The sequence below is a fragment of the Gadus macrocephalus genome, chromosome 2, assembly GCF_031168955.1.
Source record: "Gadus macrocephalus chromosome 2, ASM3116895v1".
Taxonomy (NCBI): domain Eukaryota; kingdom Metazoa; phylum Chordata; class Actinopteri; order Gadiformes; family Gadidae; genus Gadus; species Gadus macrocephalus.
Window position 1 is genome coordinate 6,757,846 of NC_082383.1, and position 26,164 is coordinate 6,784,009.

General features: G+C 49.9%; 2 protein-coding genes across 3 annotated transcripts in view; both read left to right on the forward strand.

Annotated features, from left to right (window-relative positions):
- The first annotated feature begins 12,892 nt into the window (after window positions 1-12,892).
- Window positions 12,893-22,649, forward strand: LOC132474431 (dedicator of cytokinesis protein 7-like). The gene is made up of 9 exons (XM_060075140.1): window positions 12,893-13,031; window positions 13,436-13,569; window positions 14,260-14,349; window positions 14,706-14,942; window positions 15,482-15,625; window positions 15,885-15,991; window positions 16,170-16,343; window positions 17,012-17,142; window positions 22,636-22,649. Exons 2-9 carry the CDS (start codon window positions 13,447-13,449, stop codon window positions 22,647-22,649), a joined length of 1,020 nt encoding a protein of 339 aa, XP_059931123.1. The 5' UTR covers window positions 12,893-13,031; window positions 13,436-13,446.
- Window positions 19,478-26,164, forward strand: part of kank2 (KN motif and ankyrin repeat domains 2) — a 21,716-nt gene continuing 15,029 nt past the window's right edge. The window contains exon 1 of one of the 2 annotated variants that reach the window (XM_060037769.1): window positions 19,478-19,624. The gene's annotated coding sequence lies outside the window, so the exon portion shown is untranslated. The remainder of the gene's footprint in view (window positions 19,625-26,164) is intronic. The other variant, XM_060037775.1, reaches the window with a different exon arrangement.

The window sequence follows — 26,164 nt, forward strand, 5'->3', positions numbered from 1 at the left end:
TCTGTGTCTGTCTCTCTCTCCTGCTCTGTGTGTATGTCTCTCACTCTGTTTCCTGCTCTCTCTCCTCTCTGTTTCCTGCTCTCTGTGTATGTCTCTCACTCTGTTTCCTGCTCTCTCTCCTCTCTGTTTCCTGCTCTCTGTGTATGTCTCTCACTCTGTTTCCTGCTCTCTCTCCTCTCTGTTTCCTGCTCTCTGTGTATGTCTCTCACTCTGTTTCCTGCTCTCTCTCCTCTCTGTTTCCTGCTCTCTGTGTATGTCTCTCTCTCTCTTCCAGGACGTGGAGCTGGTGGAGAGACTAAACACCAGTCTGGCCTTCTTCCTCAACGAGCTGCTGTCCCTTATGGACAGGGGCTTTGTGTTCAACCTGATCCGCTCCTACTATAAACAGGTGGGACACACACACTGACACGCACGCACACGCACACACACACACACACCACTGAGCCACCGCTGTTGTTAGTCACACAACACGCACACCCCTGCTACTCTCTCCTCACCTGATGTAATTCCTGCGCAATAAGTCTGATCCTTTTGTCTGCTGTCCTTCCTCTAGTTTCTGTCTTCAGGCATTGTGCATCGGGGAGTCATGCATGCACACACACTCACACACCCACACACGTCTCTTCTTCAACGCGAGTTCTTCAACACGATCCCTTAACTATACATTCGATTTAAATGTGTAGATGTATGCACTGTTTCTAAAGCAGTTTGGGTCTTTCTTGATCAACGTCTATGATACGGCTTGCTGCTATACTGACACCCTCTGTACAGCCGACAGAGCATAGCAGTAGATCCTCACAGGGCCTTGAGGGGGGGGGCCCTACGTTCCTGTTATCAAGCAGCACTGTCTGTCCCGTGCCCTCAGAGCCCCAGCGCTCTAGAGGCGGGGGGGGGGGGGGGGGGGGGGGTGCAGCTTACCTCGCGGTGTATAGGGTTCCTCCCTTCGTATCGGATGTTGTATCCCCATGACGTCCTCCCCCTCTCAGATCTCCAGCAAGCTGCACACGGCCCAGAACCCCAGCTCGCTGAGCGCCCTGCGGATGGACTTCACCCGCATCGTGTGCAGCCACGAGCACTACGTCACTCTCAACCTGCCCTGCGCCACCCTCAGCCCGCCGGCCTCGCCCTCGCCCTCCACCTCCTCCACCACCTCCCAGGTAGCAGCCCCCCCCCTCCTCCATCCAGGACCTGAGGCAGGGGTTTTCAGACTTTGTGTGTGTGTGCGTGGACCACTATTTGTAATCAAATACTTTCGTGGACCACCTCATTATACAAATAATGAAATATGTCTACACACAGTCCTACCTGAATTACCGGCACCTCTTAATAGGCCTACTAGCACTAGAAAGAACTGGTCATACCATCAGTACAACGGGCTTGTTAAAAGAAAGGGAATGAAATCGGAATGGTAAATAAAAACTATTTTTTTTATTTTATTTTGCTTTTCCACGGACCACGTGGAGTACCGTCACGGACCCCACTATGGGAACGACACAGGCTGAGCTGAGCCAAGCCCTTGTTGTTTTCCATAGTAAAGGGTCATTGGCAGTAAGCCTGGTTGTTTTGTATTGTTGGCCTCATAGCATAATTGCCTAAGTACAATTTTGGCCAAATAGTGATTTCTAACTTAATGGTCTCCGAACACTGCTGTTTCACTGTGTCTCCTTGGCTTCATCCTAAGCCAATCAGAGTGCTTTTCACATTCCATTGTCACTATCTGACTAAGTCATCTATTTGACTTGGCGTTGTGGACAATAAATACAAGAAGAACCTTACAATTTGACTGAGGCTAACGATATGTTATTACACGTATGCGTCCGCGTTTATTCAAAGGGAAGAGAAGTGAGGCGTAAAGGAATGGAAGCTTACACTCAAAATGTCACCGTCGCAATGTGTATCTTTTCACCTAGCTCGGTGCCTGAATATGACCTTGACGTATCTAGCCAGTGCTGATGGATGGCGCTTTCAATAACACCTCTTTGATTATAACGAATTACTATCGCTGCTCCCAAAACTCCTCCCGGTTGCACAGTTTGTGTTGTTTTAGAATTTGGAAAGTCTCTCATCAACGAGAAGGAATCAAATTTCCACATCGTGACTTAAAGCAATCGCAAGTTTGGTGTAGTAGCTGTAAGAAATAGAAATAGCAATAGGGAAAATCTGATTTGTTTCATTCCATGTATTTGTTACTGTTAGTGATTAATAATTACATGGAAATGTATAGAACGTGTGGTCTTACTTCACTCTTCTCTCCTTTTCACTTTGACCAGCTCAAATAATCAAAACATCTGTTGCTTATTACAGCATGGTTACAATCATTATTATTGAGGCAATTCTGCCAGGGGAGTGGACGTCTCAAGGACCAGCTAAATTTTTGTCTCTGTAATCCGATAAGACGATGATATCACAATGACCATGTGTCCAGAATATAATGGCAGTTCTGTTTTGATTCCCCCCCCCCAGAGCTCGGCCTTCTCCAGCATGGTGCAGGACCCGGGCGTGGCCAGCATGTTTGAGCTCTCCGTCCCCTTCCGTCACCAGCACTTCCTGGCCGGCCTTCTGCTCTCCGAGCTCTCCCTCATCCTGGACCCCGACGGGGAAGGGTGAGCGCACAAGCACTCGCACGCACACACTGTATATGTACTCACACCCCACGTACACATAGATACACTTAAAATACATTTGACTAACAGTTATTCACCAATGTTGCATATATATACCTATATGTATCTATTTTACTATTTTGTGTTATGTATTTCATTACACTGTTCGGAGACTAAACTGCACCTTTTTTTTGTCTTACTCATCATTAGCTCATTGTAGGCAGGCTATTCATTCATATTGAACTGACATTTTTGTACATTTGAGGGAAAACCTAACAAAGAAGACAGATGGATCAAAAATCGAACAACATATATGCTATAGGCCTATCTATAATACTGCATGAGTATTCGTTTAAATATAATTGAAATCATTCCCAGCATCTCAGGCTACGTGATTCAGCCACCGAGCCCCATTACGTCGTCTACGACTCTGGGAATGATTTTCTGACTCATTGAATGGAGGCGGGCATCTCTTATAACACGCATGAACAAAGGAACCTGGGAAAGCTTAGTTCCCGCAGTGTTAGACAAATGGCGCCCCCTGCTGGCCACACGCGACACCTCAGGTTCCCACCGACCAGACCCGTCTACGCTTGTCTATGCATGCCGAGGGGGCAGACCTAGGCATGCATCGATGGGCGTCCGTAGTAAGTACAAACCTGTCCTCCACCTCCCCAGGGTCTTCTTCCTCCACAAGAAGGCCATCAGCGCCGTCCACTCCCTGCTGTGCAGCCATGACGCCGACCCCCGCTACACCGACCCCCAGGTCCGGGCGCACATCGCTCAGCTCTACCTGCCGCTCATCCTCATCGTCATGGAGACGCTGCCCCAGCTCCACGACTTCACCGGTCAGCCGAGGGACACGTGGATGTGGATATTCAAATCCCGCAGCTTTTACACGTTCGGTTCCGACCGCCGCGTTTATAATTGATCGCTTTGATCTATATTTATCTCTCTCTTTTTTTAGACAACTCTCCTTCTCGGGGGCGCCTCGCCTCCACCCTGGCGGACGGCGGTGACCCAGACAACGGCAGCACCATTAATCAGTCTGTCGCCATGGCGATCGCCGGCTCCCCGTTGCCGCACGCCAAGACGAACGCCTTCGCCCTGCCAACGGCGGTGAGTAATAACGGGAGAGGCCTGTGTGTGTGTGTGTGTGTGTGCGTGTGTGTGTGTGTGCGTGTGCGTGTGCGTGCGTGCGTGCGTGTGTGTGTGAGAGAATGTCACTGGACTTATATATATAACCAAACAAGTCATTATAGCAGGGGAGAGGTTTGTGGTTGTGTCAGTGCATGTATCATGCATGTCACTCAAAACGGGCCGCTCCTACAAATGGCCTTTTTGCGACCCTCCCATCTCTCATTTCAAAGTTCAACGTAGTGTTGTTTAACGTTGAACACCGTTGTTTGTTGTGATTTGAGTGGGACTGTACACACACGACACAACATCCGTTTTGTAAGGCGACGTTTCCTTTATATCTTTGACACCTCCAGCCTATGATTATCACCATCTGTTATGTACCGGTCTTTATTCTAGATAGCAACAGTTGTGTATGAGATACCGACTTTCTACAAAAGATTGACGGCCAACTTTAGTTATCCGACCGGGAAACAACATCAGACCCTAACGTCTCCAAAACACGGGCGTGCTAAAGAAGGCTTCAAATTCACATCGAGACACACCCACTCATCATAATCCCCCTAATCCACCAACTGCCATTCGCTTCACTATTTTTACACTTGTTACACAAGTGAACCTCAATTATAATCTAATCTTTTGAATGCATAGGATATTCGGGTGAAAGGACTGAGCATGAGCTCATCTTCACTAGGCTAGGCCCGTTTGAGGTCCAGGATTGAAACCATCAGTTTTTTTTAACTGGCGTGACGCCGATATTTGGGACGTTTATGGTTAAGCGCCTGAGTAATATGACCTTTATTTTGTGTTTCTCTGTTAAAAATACTAAACAAATCGTGAGTGTACATCCTTTCACAAAAGGTGAAAGTGAAAACAATGAATTTATTAAATCAAACTTGATGGCATTAAATCAGATAAAGTAAAAAGAACAAAATAGAAATTATACCCTAACCACACAACTCCGGGGAATAGCGTACTTTCTCACTCCCGACCAGAATTCAAAGACAAGGAGGTTAGGTGAGTGTTCCGGTTCCTTTGCTACTGCCCTGACGAATCCTACAACAAAATAATGTGATTACCCATCACCAGCTATCAATGCTAAGAATCAGAATGAGAAGTTAACAAAGAATGATCCCATACGGGAATGAGTGCTTAACAACAACTGGTAAGGCAAAAGTATAGCGACACAAAGAACGCAAAGCTGCCTTGCGACGGCCCAGTGCGGAAGCGGGCTAATGCAAAGCAGGCTGAAAAAACGAATTGACTGTAAATCGCTCAGGAGAGGGTCACCTGAATGACTAACTGTAGGGCTAATTGCCATGGAGGGGTTTGGTTAACCTGTGGTAAACAGGTTAGCGGTGGCTCTGATGCGTGTGTCTGCCCTGTCCCCCCTCCTCCACCACCACCACCACCACCACCACCACCACCACCACCACCACCACCAGGCCGGGCGCCAGTCCAGCTCCCTGTCGGCCGAGTGCAGCCGCACCCTGCTGGTGTGTTTCCTCTGGGTGCTGAAGAACGCCGACGCGGGCCTCCTGGAGCAGTGGGTGTCGGACCTGTCGGTGATGCAGATCAACCGGCTGCTGGACCTGCTGCACCTCTCAGTGTCCTGCTTCGAGTACAGGGTATGGACACTCACTCACTCACTCACTCACTCACTCACTCACTCACTCACTCACTCACTCACTCACTCACTCACTCACTCACTCTATCTCTATCTTTATCACGCTCTCACTCACACAATATCTCACTCACTCATTCACTCGCCTCTCACTCGCCTCTCACTCGCTCACCTCGTACTCACTCGCTCGCTCGCTCGCTCACTCACTCAAAACACACACAATATCTCACTTACTCACCTCTCACTCACTCACTCACTCACTCACTCACTCACTCACTCACTCACTCACTCACTCACACACACAATATCTCACTTACTCACCTCTCACTCGCTCACCTCGTACTCACTCACTCACTCACAGCAGGCCTGGTTTATTATTACCACAGCAACACTGTTCCATCCATCCAACCCTAGCCATCCATCGTGAATCAAAACAGGGCGGGCCGTGCAGGAGAATGCGTCAGGCCCCTCTCACACACATGTTGCACATTACCGCTGGATGCCAAACAGCCGGCCGGCGTGATATCATGCGAGGAACGTCGCACAAAAGCTGAGAGATCCCTGATGGATCATCGGATATGAAGGCTTCAAAGGGTGTGGTTTTGTTTTGGTGTCGCACGGCGCTGGTCTGTTCAGAGGAGTGATCAGTTCATGCTGCCGGTGGCTGGAAGACGCACTCTCTATTGATTGAACGCAGCTGGGTGCCGAGTTTGGTTTGTAACTGTGGTTTTGCTCACTCGGGTTCGTGTCAGTATTTGTGTATCGCAAGATCGATGGCCGCCGCTTGACGTTTCACTGCTGAACATGAAGTTTGGATTAGGTTGTCAGCGTGCCCTTGCAATATGTGTCGTTATCGTTCAAATACAAATAAATAAAAGACGACAAAAGATTAATGTACAGAAAACGTGTCTATATACACAAGCTTTGACTGGCAATGGCCAGACACCTGAAAACCTTAACCCTGACACGTGTGTGTGTGTGTGTGTGTGTGTGTGTGTGTGTGTGTGTGTGTGTGTGTGTGTGTGTGTGTGTGTGTGTGTGTGTGTGTGTGTGTGTGTGTGTGTGTGTGTGTGTGTGTGTGTGTGTCCGTCCGTCCGTCCGTCCGTCCGTCCCAGGGTAAGAAGGCCCTGGAGAGGATCAACAGCCTGACCTTCAAGAAGTCCCAGGACATGAAGGCCCGTCTGGAGGAGGCCATCCTGGGCACCATCGGGGCCCGCCAGGAGATGGTGCGCCGCTGCAGAGGTAACGCACACACACACTCACACTTCTGCCTGCACACACCACACTTCTGCCTGTACACACTCACACTTCTGCCTGTACACACCACACTTCTGCCTGTACACACTCACACTTCTGCCTGTACACACCACACTTCTGCCTGCACACACCACACTTCTGCCTGCACACACACACTAACACATGTGCCAACCTGTACACACACGCGTGCACACGCGCGCACACGATCGTGAGTGCTCGCTCGCTCGCTCGCTCACGTACTCACTCACGGTTAGTGAGGTTGATTGTTCAGTAAGGGAATTCATGTTTCCATGTTTGTATTTTCCAGAGAGAAGCCCTTACGGCAGTCAGGAAAACGTGCGCTGGAGGAAGAACGTCACGCACTGGAGACAGAACGCAGACCGAGTCGATAAGTACGTTCCTTTGTGAGCTCCTATCGCTGATGTCTTCTTCCTCAGGGCGGTACATCACTCCTTCTTATATTACTAACTTTTCTTTCATTTTAGTGAAGGGTTGATGATAGTAATATACTTCTTGTTTGTCCATCATTGGCCTTTTAACGTAATGTCAGGGGCAGGATTGTCCATTTGGTTTGGATAAGATGATCTCCTAACTCCAAATTAACTCAGTGTGATTGTAAACCAATCCCACTGAGTGAATATGCGTTCTGCCGTCTGCTGCTACTTTACATAGTGGTACAGTAGAATGGCTCTGGGGGTGGCTGTGTGCGCGCTATACCAGGTGTGGCGTAACGAGGTCTCTCTGCAGGACCAAGGCCGAGGTGGAGCAGGAGTCGGTGGTGGACGGGAACCTGGCGACCGAAGCCTCTCTGGTCGTACTGGACACACTGGAGATCGTCGTCAAGGTAACCCAAAACATGTGAACCCAATGGGGAACGGGTGGACCCGGTGAACTGATGCATGTCTGAATGACCATGTGTGAGACCGTGTCATCTGTGTGTTGAGTGTCGTCAACATCCTAGCATCCCTGGAGTATAATGTCATTGGATTCCCTTTTGTGCATTGGTATACATTAATTTATTTAGTATTTAACCAATTTTCTTCCTTATTTGTATTTTAATGTTGAATATAAGTTTTGTGACCAATAACATAAAATAGTAATTCATTGTGAGTGGTTGTTGTATTGTGGTTGTTGCAAACAATATGTGCTATTGTGTATGTCCTGTGGCCTGATGCGCTGTGTGTGTGTGTGTGTGTGGGGTCCAGACGGTGGTGGAGTCGGAGCTGAAGGAGAGCGTCCTGGGTGGCGTGCTAAGGGTCCTTCTCCACAGCATGGCGGGCAACCAGAGCGCCGTGTTCCTGCAGCACTGCTTCACCACCCAGCGGGCGCTCGTCTTCAAGGTCGGGCCTCTTCCCCCCCTTTCTAACCCTTGATGCTGTGATTCCTGTACAACTGTAGCCTTAGCGTGACGCACAGAACCACTCGAGCTGTCGGCTTGCTTGGTGTACTCGCATGAATATACGTGCATGTTACAAACAGATATTTTACGGGAAAAGTCCATGCTCTTATTGGCTTACTTTTTCGGGTTTAGGAGAGGTGCCCTCCTTAGCATTCGCCATTCAGTGCAGCAGTTAGTATCCCATAGAAAGAGGCATTCAAAAAATCTTCTTCTCTAACTCCTCATCTTAAATAGATTTCACAATCTTCAGTTGTGTGACCTCATTCGGCTTTCAAGGATCGACAAATACACAATCCCACTCGAAAGCTGTAACTGATTTGATCACTAACGTCTCTGCACAAAATTCCAGAGTCGCATACATAATACAAGAACAGCAGTGAAATATTAACAGTGGCAGTGCCTGCGGAGATTGTGCAATATTTAAATAAGCCGACAAATGGCATAAAACTATGAAATAAAATGACATTAAAACAATTATCCCTATATAGAATGACAAATCGAAAGGTTGCAAATTGAAATAATGTGCAAAACAATAAATAGAGGTATTCTTTACAGTCAATGAAAAAAACCTTCAATAAAGGTATTCTATGTTATATCTATGTGTATGTTCAAGAGTTGGACAGCATGTGTGACTTGGCTGGGGGCCCTGATCAGTGTTTACACGCCTGATGGCCGAGGGTAAGAAACTAAACAAGCCATTCATCTGCTGACCGGTGAGCCTCGGTGTGTGTGTGTGTGTGTGTGTGTGTGTGTGTGTGTGTGTGTGTGTGTGTGTGTGTGTGTGTGTGTGTGTGTGTGTGTGTGTGTGTGTGTGTGTGTGTGTGTGTGTGTGTGTGTGTGTGTGGCTGACGTGCGTCCAGTTCCCGGAGATGCTGTTCGAGGAGGACACGGAGCTGTGTGCCGACCTGTGCCTGCGTCTCCTGCGGCACTGCAGCAGCAGCGTGGGCTCGGTGAGGAGCCACGCCTCCGCCTCCCTCTACCTCCTGATGAGGCAGAACTTTGAGATCGGCAACGTGAGTCCCTCCAAACGCCACACTGCTCGCGCGTGTGTGATAGTAGTTTCACCTTTAGGTGGTTTCTATTTAGTTTTTTTATTCCTCGTTTTTATTTTTTATTTGCGTTATAAGTTCATGATTTGTTTTGAGTTCATCGTATATTCCCTCTGTAAATGAATGAAAAATCGAATCGTTATACTTTTAAAGATGAAGCTTGTTTGGCCTCTTGTGTATCCTATCCTGTTCTAAATGCACTGATTGGAGCTCCACACGTGAATGTATTGTAGGACCGCGGAAAACGTTTCATGTACAGAGTTGCGTCCGATAGCTAGACATGGACACAGGCCTCGGCTCACCAACGCTCCCCTGATTGACCTCCGTAACGCCAGGAGTAACGCCCCACGGTGAATCGTCCAGGGCCGTGCGTCACTGTCGCGGCCGGGTAACGCTTGTTTTCTTTGGGGCTGCAGAACTTTGCCCGGGTGAAGATGCAGGTGACCATGTCCCTGTCCTCGCTGGTCGGGACGTCCCAGAGCTTCAACGAGGACCACCTGCGGCGCTCCCTGAAGACCATCCTGACCTACGCGGAGGAGGACCTCGAGCTCAGGGACTCGCCCTTCCCGGAGCAGGTAGGAAGAGCCACCATGGGACCGGCCTGTGTGCGGACATACCTCCGGTAGGGCTGTCGGTAGCGTAGGTCTTTCGGTACTCGTCAGCGCTGGTGGACTTTCGCGATTCCGGGTGCCCGGTTTCATACCACAGGACAACCATCCGAACAATTCTTGACATTTCAGTGATGTCATGTCGATGCATCTAGCACAAAGGACGTTAAATGGCAGTTTATATGCAGGAAAAAACTTGCCATTTTTATTAGGTTGAGACAAGTTCAGCGAGATTGAGTTCAGCATCGCCAGCACCAACAACATGTTGTAATTAGTTCAGTCAGTCACTGAGACCAACTTTCCGACTGCCTGATGTGAAAAAACTCCATGCCGACATTTCTTGATATTTCAATTATGTAACGTCAATTTATCGACGTTAACATTTAACACTTTGAGCTAACGTCAACCGAGTAAGGAATCCAGAGGAGGCTTTGGTGTTGAATGTAACTAAACCGCCGTTTATAAGCAAGAAAAATACAATTGAGTCTAGCTGGAACACAACCGTGCTCTCATCATTACAGTGGGTCAGTGTGACACCGACTTTAGCCGGCAGCTGCAGCTGTAGAGAGCCGTTTAATCGCCGCTAGTGCTTTTGATGGTGATGGGTGTTGTGTTCTTGTGCCGTGACCTCAGGTCCAGGACCTGGTGTTCAACCTGCACATGATCCTGACCGACACGGTCAAGATGAAGGAGCACCAGCACGACCCGGAGATGCTCATTGACCTCATGTACAGGTACTCCCAGTGCCCTTGTACTCCCACGCACATGCACACACACACACGCACGCACGCACACTCACATGCACATGCACACACACACACGCATGAACGAACATACACAGGCACACGTACGCGCACGAGCGCACACACGCAAGAACAAGCACATGCATGAACGCACACATGCACACACACACGCACACATGTGCACACACACACACACACAAACATACACACACTCCCTTGCATGAACAACACTGATAAACAACAGGACCAAACGGGACACTTTATTTCTAATATAAATAATATATAATTGAATATTATATAATTACATTAGGAAAATATTTGTTCTTGTTTATGCGTATTCTAAGCTTTTACTTCATCTCTTTTTTTGGGGGGGGTGACAAATCACCCTCCTGTCATTCTGCTGGCACACCAAGTTCAATAAACAACAAACAAACACCATGTCTCATCTTATGTAAGCAAAAACGCCAATCCTCTCTCCTCGCGGTCCCCCCCCCCCCTCTCCCCCAGGATCGCCAAGGGCTACCAGAACTCTCCGGACCTGCGTCTGACGTGGCTCCAGAACATGGCCGGCAAGCACTCTGAGCGGGGCAACCACGCCGAGGCGGCCCACTGCCTGGTGCACAGCGCCGCCCTGGTGGCCGAGTACCTCAACATGCTGGAGGACTGCCGCTACCTCCCCATTGGCTGCGTCACCTTCCAGGTCAGCCTCCCCCCCCCACCGCTGTGATTGGTTGGTTTGTGCTAGTCACATATGCGTGAGTGCGTTAGGCTGTCACACACAGGGGATTGACGTTTAGATTGATACGATGATAGTCTGAGAGCAGAGCAGCTTCAATCTGGGTGAAAGGGGTGTTTAGCTTTTTCTGCTTTATATTTGTTTTGGCCAATCATGTCGCTGGAGGCGGGGATCTGTAAGCACAACATCGACGAGCAGAAACCTGGCCAGCACTAGTAAACGTTTCCCGATGGCAAGACAGGCTGAAAGCATTCTGTGAGGAAAGCAACATTCTTCTAAAAGGCATCTGTAAAGGTTTTTCTGATCCACACCGTGCAGTCTGACGACCGAAGAAATACACTTCTTCAGAACCCTCCTGAAAGCTGCCTTCCCTCGTGGCTGAATGAGTTCAATCTCCTGTCGAATAGCTCTGTAGCAAACGCAGGAAACGAGGTGCGTCCTCCCCAGAGGTTCTGCTACAACGGCATGGCGGGACTGCTACAGCAGAGATTAGGTTGAACCCCCCCCCCCCCCCCCCCCCCCCCTTGCACCCTTGACTGGTCGTGGGTGTTGAGGGAGACCAGGCACATTTCTCCTGTTGATCTCCGTTGAGTAACGGCTCCAGCTGCCTCCAGAGGTGCTGCAGATGGCCGACTCCCTGCCCCGCCAGACCTCTCGCGCTTATTGTTATGACTCTGTACTTCACTGTGTGTTTCATTACTCTTTCTGAACCCCCCCCCCCTCCCCTTCCCTCCTTGCAGAACATCTCCTCCAACGTTCTGGAGGAGTCGGCGGTGTCGGATGACATCCTGTCCCCAGAGGAGGAGGGCATCTGCACGGGGAAGTACTTCAGCGAGTCGGGCCTGGTGGGCCTCCTGGAGCAGGCAGCTGCCTCCTTCAATATGGTACGCGTCTCGGATGAACCCCCCAACCCCCCCCCCCCCCCTGCCTGCCCCCGGGACACGCTGGCCGCGTGCTGTCAGGGGTTTTACAGCTCCGGCCATCACGCTCGAAGGAGCACTGGGTTATGAGGCCGGCCCAAAAGCTGAAGAGGGCCTATTGTCTATTGACCGCCCTCTCCCACCCTCTCTCCCCTCTCGCCCCCCTGCTCACCCCCTCTCTCCCTCTCCACCATCCTCATTCCCTGGCTCCACGCCCCCCCTCATCACCCTCCCCTTCTGTTTCTCCCCTGCTCCCCCTTGCTCTCTCCCCTCTCTCCCTCCTGCTCTCCACACGCTCTCCCCCCTGCTCTCTCCCCCTTTGATCTCTCCCCTCTCCCCCTCCTGCTCTCCACACGCTCTCCCCTCTCTTCCTCCTGCCCTCCCCTTTCCCCCCCCCCCCCCCCACCCCCTCATTCCCTGGCCCTCCTCTCTCCCCCCCAACTCCTCCTGCTGTCCCTCGCTCCCCCTTCTTCCCCCCTGCTCTCACCCCCTTGCTCTCCCCTCTCCCCCCTCCCTTCTCTCCCCCCCCCTCAGGCCGCCATGTACGAGGCCATCAACGAGGTCTACAAGATCCTGCTGCCCGTCCACGAGGCCAACAGGGACTTCAAGAAGCTGGCCGCGGTCCACGGCAAGCTGCAAGACGCCTTCAACAAGGTCTACAACCAGGTCGGTCGCCCGCTCCCCTACGGCGTGGGACTAACGCCACCTGGCTGCATCACCAGAGCTTGTGTGTTTTACAATCACTCATCCCTTCTCTTCTCCGTTTCCCCCCTTGCAGAGCTCCGGATGGGAGGTATGACGTCCGTTGCTCGCCGTCTGTGCGGATGAATATGTTCTACATCATTGGATAAATGACTCCATGTTTCCTTGTGTGCTTGGTGTCGTAATCGTCTTTATTTCTCATCTCTCTCTTGGGTGGTTCCATCGCCTACTCGACGGGTGGAATGTTTCGCTGGTGAGTACGCTCACCAGTTCCCTCACCCAAACAGAATCATAACTCTGCAGTTGTGAGGTTTGGCTAACACATGATAGTAGTCACAAGATGCTATTTTGCCAAGGGTCTGTTTTGCTGCTCACTGGTTTCAGAAAGCAGCACATTGCTTAAACACGCATTGCTAATTTGCGCCCCAATTTGTGTTTTTCTGCTGTTGCCGACATCAATGAGTCTCCAGTGAGTCTCTAACCATCAGTTCATCACACATCCTGATTTAATTAGGACATTTAATTAGATTGTCTCTGTGAAAGTGGTAGCTGTTCACATATATCAGTCAATATTAGGGCCCTACTCTCACACTCGGAAGCTGCTCACCTTGTTTCTTCTTCTTCTCCTCTTCCTCTCCCTCCTCCTTGTCTCTCCAGGTCCACAGAGGATGTTTGGGACGTACTTCCGCGTGGGTTTCTACGGCTGCCGCTTCGGAGACCTGGACGAGCAGGAGTTTGTCTACAAGGAGCCGTCTATCACCAAGTTAGCGGAGATCTCTCACCGTCTTGAGGCAAGTTGTCGCACTCTTACGCTCACATAGCTCACATAAGCTAACGTATCGCAATAGAATAGGAGTACTTTGACGCTAACATATAGTACCACACTAGCTCTGATGCTAAGGTAAGCTAACGGATCGCAATATAATAGGAGTGCTCTGACGCTAACATACAGTACCACACTAGCTCTGATGCGAAGATAATCAGAAATATTGCAATAGAATAGAAGTGCTTTGAAGCTAACATACAGTACAACCTTAGCTCTGACGCTAAGATAAGCGAACCTATTGAAATAGAATAGGAGTACCCTAAAGCTAACCTACAGTATCAGACAGTAGCTCTGATGCTAACATAAGCTAGCGTGTCACAATAGAATAGGAGTGCCACTATGTTAATAAACATTATCACACTGGCTCTGAAACTAACAAAGCCTAGTATACCAAACATATCCAATTAATACAGGAGGGCTCTGAAGCTAGCCAACATATCACATCAATACAAGTATAGGAGCACACTAACAAAGACCTTTTTGGCTGAATAGTACTGCCCCATATTTTCTGATTTGGCGACCACAGCCAATGCTGCAGCTGTTTTGTCTATCTGACCCGCGCCATCTGATGATCACACAGTATTTTAATGATCAGTGGATGATTTGGTTTCTATGACCATAGGAGAGGGTTGTAAACGCTTGCTTTTGCATGCAGGAGTTTTACTGTGAACGTTTCGGGGATGACGTGGTGGAAATCATCAAGGACTCCAGCCCGGTGGACAAGAACAAACTGGATCCGAACAAGGTAGTACACTAACCCCCTGGGAAACGCTCGCAGATATTAGGGAAACACCACAGCATGTTTCAGTTTTTAATTGAGATGTGGCAGCAGAAAGCAGGAGTATAGCGATGCCTAGCGATAAGCACGTTGTCGTTCCTTCAGTCAAATTTCTTCATCATTTGCAAGAAAATTTTTATAAATGTGACATGCCTTGTTTTGTTTGACTGTCTAGCCACCTGAGTAAGTAGTCCTTTTATTTGATTGAAGTTTTTAAACGTTGCACCAGCTGTCGGTCATCAAAGTGGGCGGTATAAGCCCCCTAGCTCCTGACACCCGGTGTGTGTTTGTGTGTTTTCCCCCTACGTCCCCCCCCGGTCCAGGCCTACCTGCAGATCACCTACGTGGAGCCCTTCTTCGACACGTACGAGCTGAAGGAGCGGATCACGTACTTCGACAAGAACTACAACCTGCGCACCTTCATGTACTGCACGCCGTTCACGCTGGACGGCCGCGCCCACGGCGACCTGCACGAGCAGTACAAGCGCAAGACCATCCTTACCATGCTGCACGCCTTCCCCTACGTCAAGACCCGCGTCAACGTGCTGCAGAAGGAGGAGGTACGAGGGGTGCCGCGATCGTGGAGGGGATGGCCATGTGAACGGGTGTCACTCTTTCTTTAGTTTTTTTTGTATGTGTTGTGTATCTTTCTCTGTTTCTTACTTGAGGCTCAGAGTTCATGGCTTTGCGTGCACCAATGTGCTCTTTGATGAGCGGGACAAGGGAGCGTAGGGGTTAGGGGTGCGTGACTGAAACCAGACCGGGGTTCGATCCCCTGATGTCTGCAGTCTACCTGACGGCGTACCCCAGCCAGATGCTTTAATCCGCGTCTGCTCCTGACCTCTAACTGAACTCGTTGTCGCTATTACCCGGGAACACCATCTCTAAAATAGGGTTAGGGTTATTCTCCAATCATCAGTTGGGAATTAGCTTTAATCCTTCTTGTATTCATTATTTTCCATCTATGACAATCAAAGAGATTCATAATGATGTTTCTATATCGCCAAATCTACTGGTTAGTTCTACGTTATGGCATATTCTAAGTCAATGGTTCATTAAATTTAAAGAAGCTGCTGCACTGACCCTCGTGGTTTTGCAGATCATCCTGGTTCCCATGGAGGTGGCCATCGAGGACATGCAGAAGAAGACCCAGGAGCTGGCCTTCGCCACGCACCAGGAGCCCTCCGACTCCAAGATGCTGCAGATGGTGCTGCAGGGCAGCGTGGGCACCACGGTGAACCAGGTGGGCCTCCGATCACGTTCCCCACCACCGCTGGCTTCAGGAGAGGCTCTCCATGACCTCCTGGAGCTACGAAGACAATAAAGAATACATTGGTGGGTAGGAAGGGGACCAGACATTCCTCGGAGTGTGCGTAACTCTCTCTCTTCTCCTTCCACTCTCTTTTACCTCCCCCGCTCATTCTCCCCCGGATTACCTCGACGTCTGTCTCTCTCTCTCTCTCTCTCTCTCTCTCTCGCTCTCGCTCTGTCCCCCCCCCCAGGGTCCCTTGGAGGTGGCCCAGGTCTTCCTCTCTGACATCCCTGACGACCCCAAGCTGTTCCGCCACCACAACAAGCTGCGGCTGTGCTTCAAGGACTTCACTAAGAGGTGAGGACTGACGGCCAGCCGTCCCTCCCATCCACAACCAACAAACAAACAAACAAACAAACAAACAAGCAAACAACCGCTCAGGAACAACACAGCATGGAAGGAGATGGGGAATAAACCCCACCTGAAAGGCCCCCCGTTGAGTGTCTCTTCCTCCTGCCACCGTCCCCCCCCCCAGGTGTGAGGACGCCCTGCGGAAGAACAAGACCCTGATCGGGCCGGACCAGAAGGAGTACCACCGGGAGCTGGAGAGGAACTACAACAAGCTGAAGGAGGCGCTTGGACCGCTCATCAACCGCAAGATCCCCCAGCTCTACCGGCCGCTGGCGGTGCAAGCCACGCAGATACAGCGGTACGCCCGCACGTCGAGTGCACGCGCGCGCACGTACACACGCACACGAGACTGCTCACACGCACACACTACACTCGAAGAATGCAGGAATGACCTCAGACTTCTCCACATAATACAGCTCAGAATCACGGAAACACAATAGTAACGTGACACCAGACTCTAGTCTAAACCCACACACACGCACCCACACTCTTTAAGTCAAGCTCTGAGGCGATACAGTATCCTGTGGGTATAGACTGTGCCCATAAAAGCCACATGTCCTTTTTAGTATTTTAGTTTTTTTGCTAATTTACTCACTCATTAATTTTAAATAGCGATACATTATTGAAATCATGTCCTTTTAGGGGAAAAGGCCTCATCTGCACTGCATGAATGAACAGTATATTTACTTGTATGTTATAATAGGTTAATAATTGTATCTTCAAAACAATCGCAAAGTTCTCAACCCTCATTATGTCAGTCCGACAGTGGTTTTGAATCCCCTTTGGGGGGGGGGGGGGGGGGGGGGGGGGGGGGGGAACGTCAAAATAAGCAAGACCATTCCATGGAGATGAATCGCCACTCTGCGTTGCGTGTACACACGTCCGATGTACCTCTCCAACGTGATGACAGTGTCAAGCACCCCACAGTGTCAGTCCTTCATGCCTTTTTGTTTTCCCTCCTGACAGGAACTCCTACAACAGGTCCGAGCCTTCGAAGAGTGGACTGCTAAAGCACAGAGACACTCAGGCTTTAATCCTCCGTCGTGCCCTCAACCCCTCCACCCTTCCCCTCTCCTCTCTCCCTCCCTCCCTCCCTCCCTCCCCCCTCCTCCCTCACACACACACACACACACCGCACGCACGCACGCACGCACGCACGCGCGAGCGCACAGGGAGCCCACCAACTGTCACCAACACAGACACAACCATCCTGTCCCAGCAGCTCCAGCTTGTTAATTCCCCTCCCCCTCCCCCCTCATCTCTGCCGCCAGCAGTCACGGCATAATATTAGCCGGCCGACCCTGCACCCCTCCCTGCTCCGACTCACACACCACCACACCACCGCCGCCACAACCACCTCCTCTCCCTCCCCAGCTCCTTCTCACTCCTACAGGGGGGGGGGGGAGAAGAAAACCGTACGGCACCACTGTTTCAACTCCGACTTTATCCTCGCTGTTAACACATTTCGTAGAGAACCTCTCACGCCTCCCCCCATGCCCCACCCCCCCCCCCCCCCACCACCACGCCCCCCACCCCAGGGGGAAGCCACAGCTCCAGGAGTGGTCCCTCCACTCACCAATGACCAAAACGCGCATCTTCCCTTCTCGCTGCGCTGCTGCTGTGTCCCAGGCTCACCGCCTACACTAATTTCAGGTCTCCTCAAATAGTCTCCGAGGAGCTGGCAGTGATTGCATGCTTCGGTCCCCGGGATGAATTGTTTGCGTTTTGTTTTATTTTATTTTGAGGACATGACGCTGGCCTCCAGTAAGTCTCTCTGTCTTCTCTTCCATCTTTTTTCTTTTTGTTTCGCGGTCCCGGTGACATGATGTTCTGCTGTGAAGGAATACTGGGTCACACTGTGGAGCAGCGATCAGACTGTCTGCACTGTGTGGCCTCATTCAACGTCATTGTTGTTGTTATTTGTTTTGTTTTTCAAACGGGACCACCACCACTACTAGGGCGTGGGGAGGAGACCCCCCCCCCCCCCCCCCCCCGGGGTCGATCCTTGCGCCAAAACATCTGACATTCCTTTCACTTTTTCTTAAGTTAGGCTCTCCGACGATTTCAACCTCCGTTCAGGAGATTCTGTTACGCAAAGGTAAACTGGTGATCCGTCGATTCTGTACCCGGTCTGAACATAGAACACTAGTCCGAGTTAAAGAGTCCCCTTTTTATTTCAAAGAGTCCCAAAGTGACTGACATGATATTTTAATAAAAGGATATATGAAACACTATGAAATGGTCTTGTAATGCACTGACTGAGCTGGAGTAGAGTCACCCTTGGAGAAGCCTTGGCCCTAGCAGCCTGGGGCTCCCCCCACACCCTCGTCTGAAAGTTTTTAACGTTGACCTGTAGAGCTTAAGATCACCCATATCTTTTAATGCTGGCTTCTTCCCCCCATCTGTTGTTTTTAGAAAAAGTAAAAAAAGCGGTTAAAACTGGTTCAGGGACACTGCATGATTCCATGTTGTAAGTTAGGGGAGGAAGATTTCTGATTATTATTTCTGTTTTTTATTTTGTATCCACTGGTTTTAGAACTACTGTATATGTATTACATTGCACTATTGTAAACAAACTGCAGCACCTACCACTGTAACTACTTGTTTGTCATTTCTGCTTTTGTAATTTTTCACAAAGTTGACCAAAATTTGTATTTACCAAATCAGGATTTTTTTTATTTATTCAGTCATTTTTACTGCTTTCTATTAAACTTCTCTACTTTAAATAATGTCTCTTAATTGTTTTCATGGGGTTTCTCCTGCATCACCTTATTGGATCATATTTGTGGGATTTTATTGGTTTACAGACCATATGCTGCCAATGTTTTAGGACAGTAGAACATTAATCCAATTTAAGGATCAATTTGCATTAGCCTCCTGTCCGCGCTGCTGTAAAGTCATTCCGACCCCCGTCCAGGACTCTACTTCCCTCCTACCCCCCAACAGTGTTTCATAAAAATCCCCCTAATTCCCATTGTGACGTAGACTACGCCTACTCGAATAGCGGTTTTTCTTTATTTTTCTTCAACATTTATTGCAGAATTGTGGCTTTCAATATATAACGTTGCGTTATGTGTCTAGAAAAATAACTAAACTTTCTGGATGCTGTCCTACCACCCACACACACACACAGCATGTATGAACTGCTGGCATTAAGCATTACAACTATAAGTAAACTATCATACATTGAATTGGGTATGGCTGTCCCACCATGACGTCATGGTACGACTTCAATTCGGGACAACGTTTTCTTGGAAATCATAATATTGCAATTTTAGAGAGGCGTTGCTCTTCAAACATGTCCGTGTCGTGTCGTAATGCTACATAGGCCAATATAACTCGTTGTGGGCTGGTTGTGTGCATCATACCCACTTCTTCAATCAAGCCCTTTACTCGCCACATATGTATGCAGCTGGCCCTTTAAGACCCTCGGTAGGGGTAGGGTGGGTGTGTGTGTGTGTGTGTGTGTGTGTGTGTGTGTGCGTGTGTCTCTGTCGGTGAGTCTTGGCTGCGGTGTTTTTGTCTCCCTGTCAGTGAGCGGCGATGGGCAGAAGCGACTAAAGGATACCCAGAGGATAGGTAAGGAAACAAACACACTAGAATACACGCGGGGTTTGCCTGGGAATAGTCTTCCAGTTCGCCTTTTGGTTCAGAGGAAAATGTTGTTTGATGGGAGAGTTTCTTTTGTAGACAACGTGGTCATGCCCATGTCTCTTTGGTCCGAATTAGCGGATTCTATATTGTCAAGATCATCCAGTCTAAACGTTGCGAGTCATGGTATTTAATTGCAAATGTGTGCGTGTCTGTGCGTGTTTGGATACTCTTTGCTCGCATACTATTATTTCATAAGTGGCTATTTCATTGTTTTATTTTAGTCTGGTCATTCTTCGTCCAGTGCGCGTATTTTTTGTCCAGATTTATGATGAGGAACTCATGCGCTCCACAACATCACAGCGCACACAATGCCTGCTGTGTGCCACCAGTTAATACGCTACGTGCGATATGTTTTACCCCCGTCGAATATAGACTCGATCATGTGTTGGACTGACCATTCTTTTGTTTTGAATTTATTTATTCAATTGATTTGAGCGTGGGTCACAGGCGACGCGTCGTGCTATATCCTATACGGTCTTATTCAGTGATGGTGAGGCTGCATTTCAACGCGTGTGCGTTTATCATTTAAATAGGCCCATAAAAGTTTTTCGAATGACTACATCTATCCTCGTTGAAGACACATCTTAACGTTTGAAAGCTGTATTATCACAACACCCGGTGATGGCTGCGACTCCAGGGAGAGGGCGCGACCATGCATTCTACAAGCCTCCATTACTTCCAGATGTTCATCACATTTCGTTGCCGCGTTTCCCCTCAAATTTGTTTACCTAACACGACCTAACCACGAGACAACCAGCTAAACTCAAAGAGGGTAGACTGCACCCCGCGGTGAAGCAATGTTGATATCAATACTCATAAATCATATCATCATACAGGGCTGAGGACTGGAGAGACCAATCAACGTCCAAAAAGTTTCGTAAGGGGGAAAAAAAACAGATTTATGGCTGCAGGGCAAAGTTAGGTTGAGACTTAGAGTCGTTGTAGCCTACTTTAATGACCGGGTGACTGAATTGGCATCTATTGTCATGCATGAATCAATGTGTAGTTTAATTATTTTAAATAGTGGGTTATTACAATAAGTCTCTTGATCGAGAATACTACGTGGTGGTAGCCTAGTGATGGACTTCCATCATGTGGGTTTGAGTCAAGATGGGGTGCACTTCTTCACCAGGTTCCGGCCAGCTGCTAGGGAGCTGGAATGTGATTTGTTTCTTGGGTTGAAACATTGAGACCAAGGGGCGCTGTATTGGAATTCCACTCCCAGGAATGTCAATTTATAAAGCCCTTTAGGACCACACGCCGGGCCCATGGTTAACCGGTGGCTAGATATTAATGAGGTTGAGTGTATTGAGTGCGTTGACTTTAATCCAACTGATGAGTGTTCGTTCGCTGAGCAGTGTTACTTTGATGCCCTCTGCTCACTTCAAACGAGACATAATTAAAAATTGTGTTCGTCCCTTTAATAATGCAATTTAAAGGGTTGACGTTGTTGTGGTAGGACTTTATTGCATTTCATGCACCTTGTGGTACTGTCCTCATGTTTGTTGTTTACAACTCTCGTATATATGACATGTTGTTATTCGTTTTCTTTGAAGGCTGCTTATCGTTTGGATTCAAAGTCAAAATTCCAGCTCATTGCCAGACCAAAAAGATTAGATAAAGTGTTGGAGCGGAGGGTATTGTCAACAGGGCCACTGAGTAATCTGTACATTACTGTATGGGCCGTGTCAGGGATTAAGGCATCATATAGGCCTAAGCGTTAATCCTTGTGCTCTTCACCTATTGACTGAAGTGTAGGCAACGTTTTAAGCAACAGCTATAGTTGCAGCAGGGGAAACCCCCTTAGCACGTTAAATAATCTTGTTTAATCTCTTTTAATTCGATAATCAGCCCCCCCAATCCTAAATAAATAAAAAACAGGACGGACTACAAGTGTTTAGTTATACTTTGTGACTTGTCCGCGCCAGGGATAGTGTTAGGGCTTGCGTCTTGGTCTGTGTGTGGGTCTGCTTTTGTGTGTGTGTTTATAGTCTTGTGGTTCAGCAGAGCTAACTGATTATTGAGTCAGGAAGCCGCCTGATGAGTATCTCCTGAGGAGGAACCACTTTAGCACAACATCAACACGGCCGCTAGATTACTTCCTGTTGCCCCTTCGCCGTGCCGTCCCCGACCGTACCGCCGCACACGCTGACCCCCGGGCTTAACCCCGCCACGGCACCCTCCCTCTCTTCCCCCAACCCCCACCCCTGGCGGTCTGGCCTACGTCTGCCTCCCCCCTGTCCCCCTCCTTCTCCCACAGTCTCCTCCCCTCCTCCAAAGCCTCCCTGCTTGACGTCCTTCCTACTTCCCCCCGTCGCCTGGATTCCTACGATTGATTCCATTCCACCAGCCGCTCGTCATGTGACCAGAGGCGCACCGCTGTCCCCATCCAGCTGTTTTAGGGGTTCGCCTCAAGGATGGCTACGGGTTTGACCGCCGACACGGGCCGACAGGGTGGCTGTATCTGGTGCCTTTCAGCTGGGGAATCGAACACCATGTAGCCGTTCCACTACCCCACCAAGACAATATCTTTCTCTCTCTCTTTCTCTGTCTGTCTGTCTGCCTGCCTGCCTGCCTGCCTGCCTGCCTGCCTGCCTGCCTGCCTGCCTGTCTGTCTGTCTGTCTGTCTGTCTGTCTGTCTGTCTGTCTGTCTGTCTGTCTGTCTGTCTGTCTGTCTGTCTGTCTGTCTGTCTGTCTGTCTGTCTGTCTGTCTGTCTTTCTTTCTTTCTTTCTTTCTTTCTTTCTTTCTTTCTTCTCTTTCTTTCTTTCTTTCTTTCTTTCTTTCTTTCTTTCTTTCTTTCTGTCTTTCCGTCTTTCCGTCTTTCTTTCTTTCTGTCTTTCCACACTTCCTCCACCCAAATCCTCCTGCTTTCCACACTTCCTCCACCCAAATCCTCCTGCATGCCCCTCATGCCCCCCGAACTTCCTGTCGGCAGGGTCGCTGCAGTGACCAATGGCAGCAAGGGCGGCTGTTTACCCAGCTCCCGCCGTAACGCGAGCAGCGCGCCCCTAGGCCCCCCCCCCCCCCCCCCCGTTACCTCCTTAATGTGACTAACAGGGGGATCCCGTCGTAGAGGGCCACCAGCCCCCCGTTACCTCCTTAATGTGACTAGCAGGGGGGGATCCCGTCGTAGAGGGCCACCAGCCCCCCACCCCCCCCCCCGTTACCTCCTTAATGTGACTAACAGGGGGATCCCCCGTCGCAGAGGGCCACCAGCCCCCCCGTTACCTCCTTAATGTGACTAGCAGGGGGATCCCGTCGTAGAGGGCCACCAGCCCCCCACCCCCCCCCCCGTTACCTCCTTAATGTGACTAACAGGGGGATCCCGTCGTAGAGGGCCACCAGCCCCCCCCGTTACCTCCTTAATGTGACTAGCAGGGGGATCCTGTCGTAGAGGGCCACCAGCCCCCCCGTTACCTCCTTAATGTGACTAACAGGGGGATCCCGTCGTAGAGGGGCCACCAGCCCCCCCGTTACCTCCTTAATGTGACTAGCAGGGGGATCCCGTCGTAGAGGGCCACCAGCCCCCCGTTACCCTCCTTAATGTGACTAACAGGGGGATCCCGTCGTAGAGGGCCACCAGCCCCCCTGGACCATCCATGATGGCTCATTGGTGACTTGGTGTGTCAGAACCAGCACACCGGAGAGCCAGCGGTGCACACGCACGTGTATTGCCATGACGACGCTAGCTCATCTGAGGCAGGCGGTACCTCCTTTCTACACACATGCGCACACACACAGACACACATGCACACACATTGCACAGTTTACAACTTGTAAATTGACCACCTCTGTGAGTCGTAATAGACTGCTATTGTTTAGCAACTCGGGCAAGCCTTGCCCGAGTTGTTAATGGGTCCGTTTGTACTTTATTGATTAATTATTCAGGGCCAGTTGGCTAAGTAAAGCCATCTGTGATACTAGGCCTTCAGGGTGAACCCAGCATGGAGGCAAAAGCACTCCCATCCCCACAAATGTTACTCTTGGTTAAACATTAATGTGAAAAAAACACATCCGGCCATTAAATATATAAAAAACTGCCGTTAAAAGGACTTAAAACCGTGGGTTTCACCAAAACTCCAGCAGTTTGTTTGAATATGAGCTAGGTTTATAAGGTCACATGAAGTTCCCGCCTTTCATAGCGTCTCTCCATTGTGTGACTATTTTTAGTTGCGCACAAGCAACGCACAAGCGATGCTAATCTCGTAGGCGGAGCGGTTGCCCTGTTTTGTGGAGAAAGGAGAGGTCTCTCTCCGAGGAACCTCATGTAACTCGTGGTCAGTAGCTCTGTTTTGTGGAGAAAGGAGAGGTCTCTCTCCGAGGAACCTCATGTAACTCGTGGTCAGTAGCTCTGTTTTGTGGAGAAAGGAGAGGTCTCTCTCCGAGGAACCCTCATGTAACTCGTGGTCAGGAGCTCTGCCTCTCCTTATCGTCTGATGTTCCTGCCGCTGCGCCGGCACGGCAGTGGGAGATGGGATTCGGTGCGCTCCCTACTGTATCATGGGTCGTGGCAGTCGAAAGTGATTCATACCGATCCATGCCAATTCTGAGGAGAAAAGTCACGGTGTTCTCATTGGGGAAAATGTTTTCCATCTAAAAACGTTCAGCTGCCCTTCACCCTTTGCAGTCTCGCCTTTCTTTTCTGGCATTCTCCTTCTTTTTCTTTCTCCCCTCCCCTCCCCTCCCCTCACTCCCCTCCCTCCCTCCCTCACTCCCTTACTCACATACAGTAAAGTTATTCTCTGCTGACTCTTTCTCTCTCCCCCTTCTCCCCTCTTCCCTCCTCCTGGCTCGCTTAGCTTGTTTCTCTCTCTCCCAAATTCTCCCCCTTTCCATCCCTCTTCTCCCTCTACTCCCCTCACTCTTTCTCTCAACCCCTCTCACTCTCTGCCCCTCTTTCTCTCTCTCTCTCCCTCTCTCTCTCTCTCTCTCTCTCTCTCTCTCCTCTCTCTCTCTCTCTCTCTCTCTCTCTCTCTCTCTCTCTCTCTCTCTCTCTCTTTCTTCCCCCCCTCTTTCCCCCTTTCTCTTTCTTTCTTTCTTTCGTTCTGTTTCTTCCTCCCCCTCCCCCTCCCCCCCCCCCCCCCCTCCCTCCCTCCTCTCTCTTCCTGGGCTGAAGGGAAGTGGCTTGGTTGTTTCAGGGCCCGTGGGGAATACAAAGATGGAGCAGCCTATCCTGTAACCCTTTCTGTCTTCGGCGGACCTCAAGGAGCATACCTCCTCCACTGACTGTCACAACAACCGGCCCCCCCTCGCCCACCCACACCCCCACACCCACACACCCACACACACACACACACACACACACACACACACACACACACACACACACACACACACACACCCCCATCGCTTCATCAAGCTCAGTCATCATTCATGATGGACGTCACCCTGCACCCACTATGCATGGTGTTAGAGGGTGTTAGTGGTGTGTGTGTGTGTGTGTGTGTCGACATTCCTTTTGAGACCCTGTCCTAAGTGTGTGTGTGTGTGAGCCTGACAACCAATCCACGCGACAATCCACGCGAGTGTGTGTGTGTGTGTGTGTGTGTGTGTGTGTGTGTGTGTGTGTGTGTGTGTGTGTGTGTGTGTGTGTGTGTGGTGTGTGTGTGTTTGAGCGCTACACCCCTGTATTCGGCAAGGCGGAGGTGTTTGCGGATGATTTGTCAGTGGAGGGTTTAGGCTGGAGGTGATGGAGTGAGAAGGAGCCGGTCCCCCTCCCCCTCTGTGTCTTATCACCACCTCCACCACCACCACCACCCCACAACTGGGTACATCCTACAGCTGTGTTTGCCGACCACTAGCTTGGACGGCCCGAGGCTGTGTGCACTGCTGGGCCGTGGGGGTTTTGGGGTGTGGGGGGAGAGTAGTGTAGGTTTTGGGGAGTGTGTGGGTGAATGTACGTTTGGTTGAGTGTATATGTGGGTTCAGGGGTAAGTGTGTGATCACCAGTGCTGAGAGGGCGGGGTCTACGTGTTAATCAAATCCAAAAATGATTGCCCGTCAAAACCACCAACCGCACACAGGATTAAATCATACCCGGGCAGCAAATGATTTGTTTTTGTTTTAAACTTTAAACGAACCCCTGCTTCGCTTATCGGACACGAGGAGATATGGGGAAGTAAATGATCGGCCGTGGCAACTTTTGAACCGTTCCCAGTGACTTATCTGCCTGTTTGAGGTCTGATGCTGTGCAGCCACATAGCGGACCAGGATTTGTTTTGAGGTATTTTTTTCACACATTCTCACTGTCTCACTCTCCCCTTTTCTTACTCCCCTTCTCCCTCTCTCTCTCTCCATCTCTGAGAATGCCCCTCCTACCTTTTATATTAGAACCAGCTGTGGAGCCAGAGGGTGGATGAATGGGTCTTTGTGATTAGGCCTGCGTCCAGTGCAAAGACCCATGTCTCTTTCTCACTCTCTCTTTCTTTCTCGCTTTCTCACTCTCTCTGTCTCTCTCCTCTCTC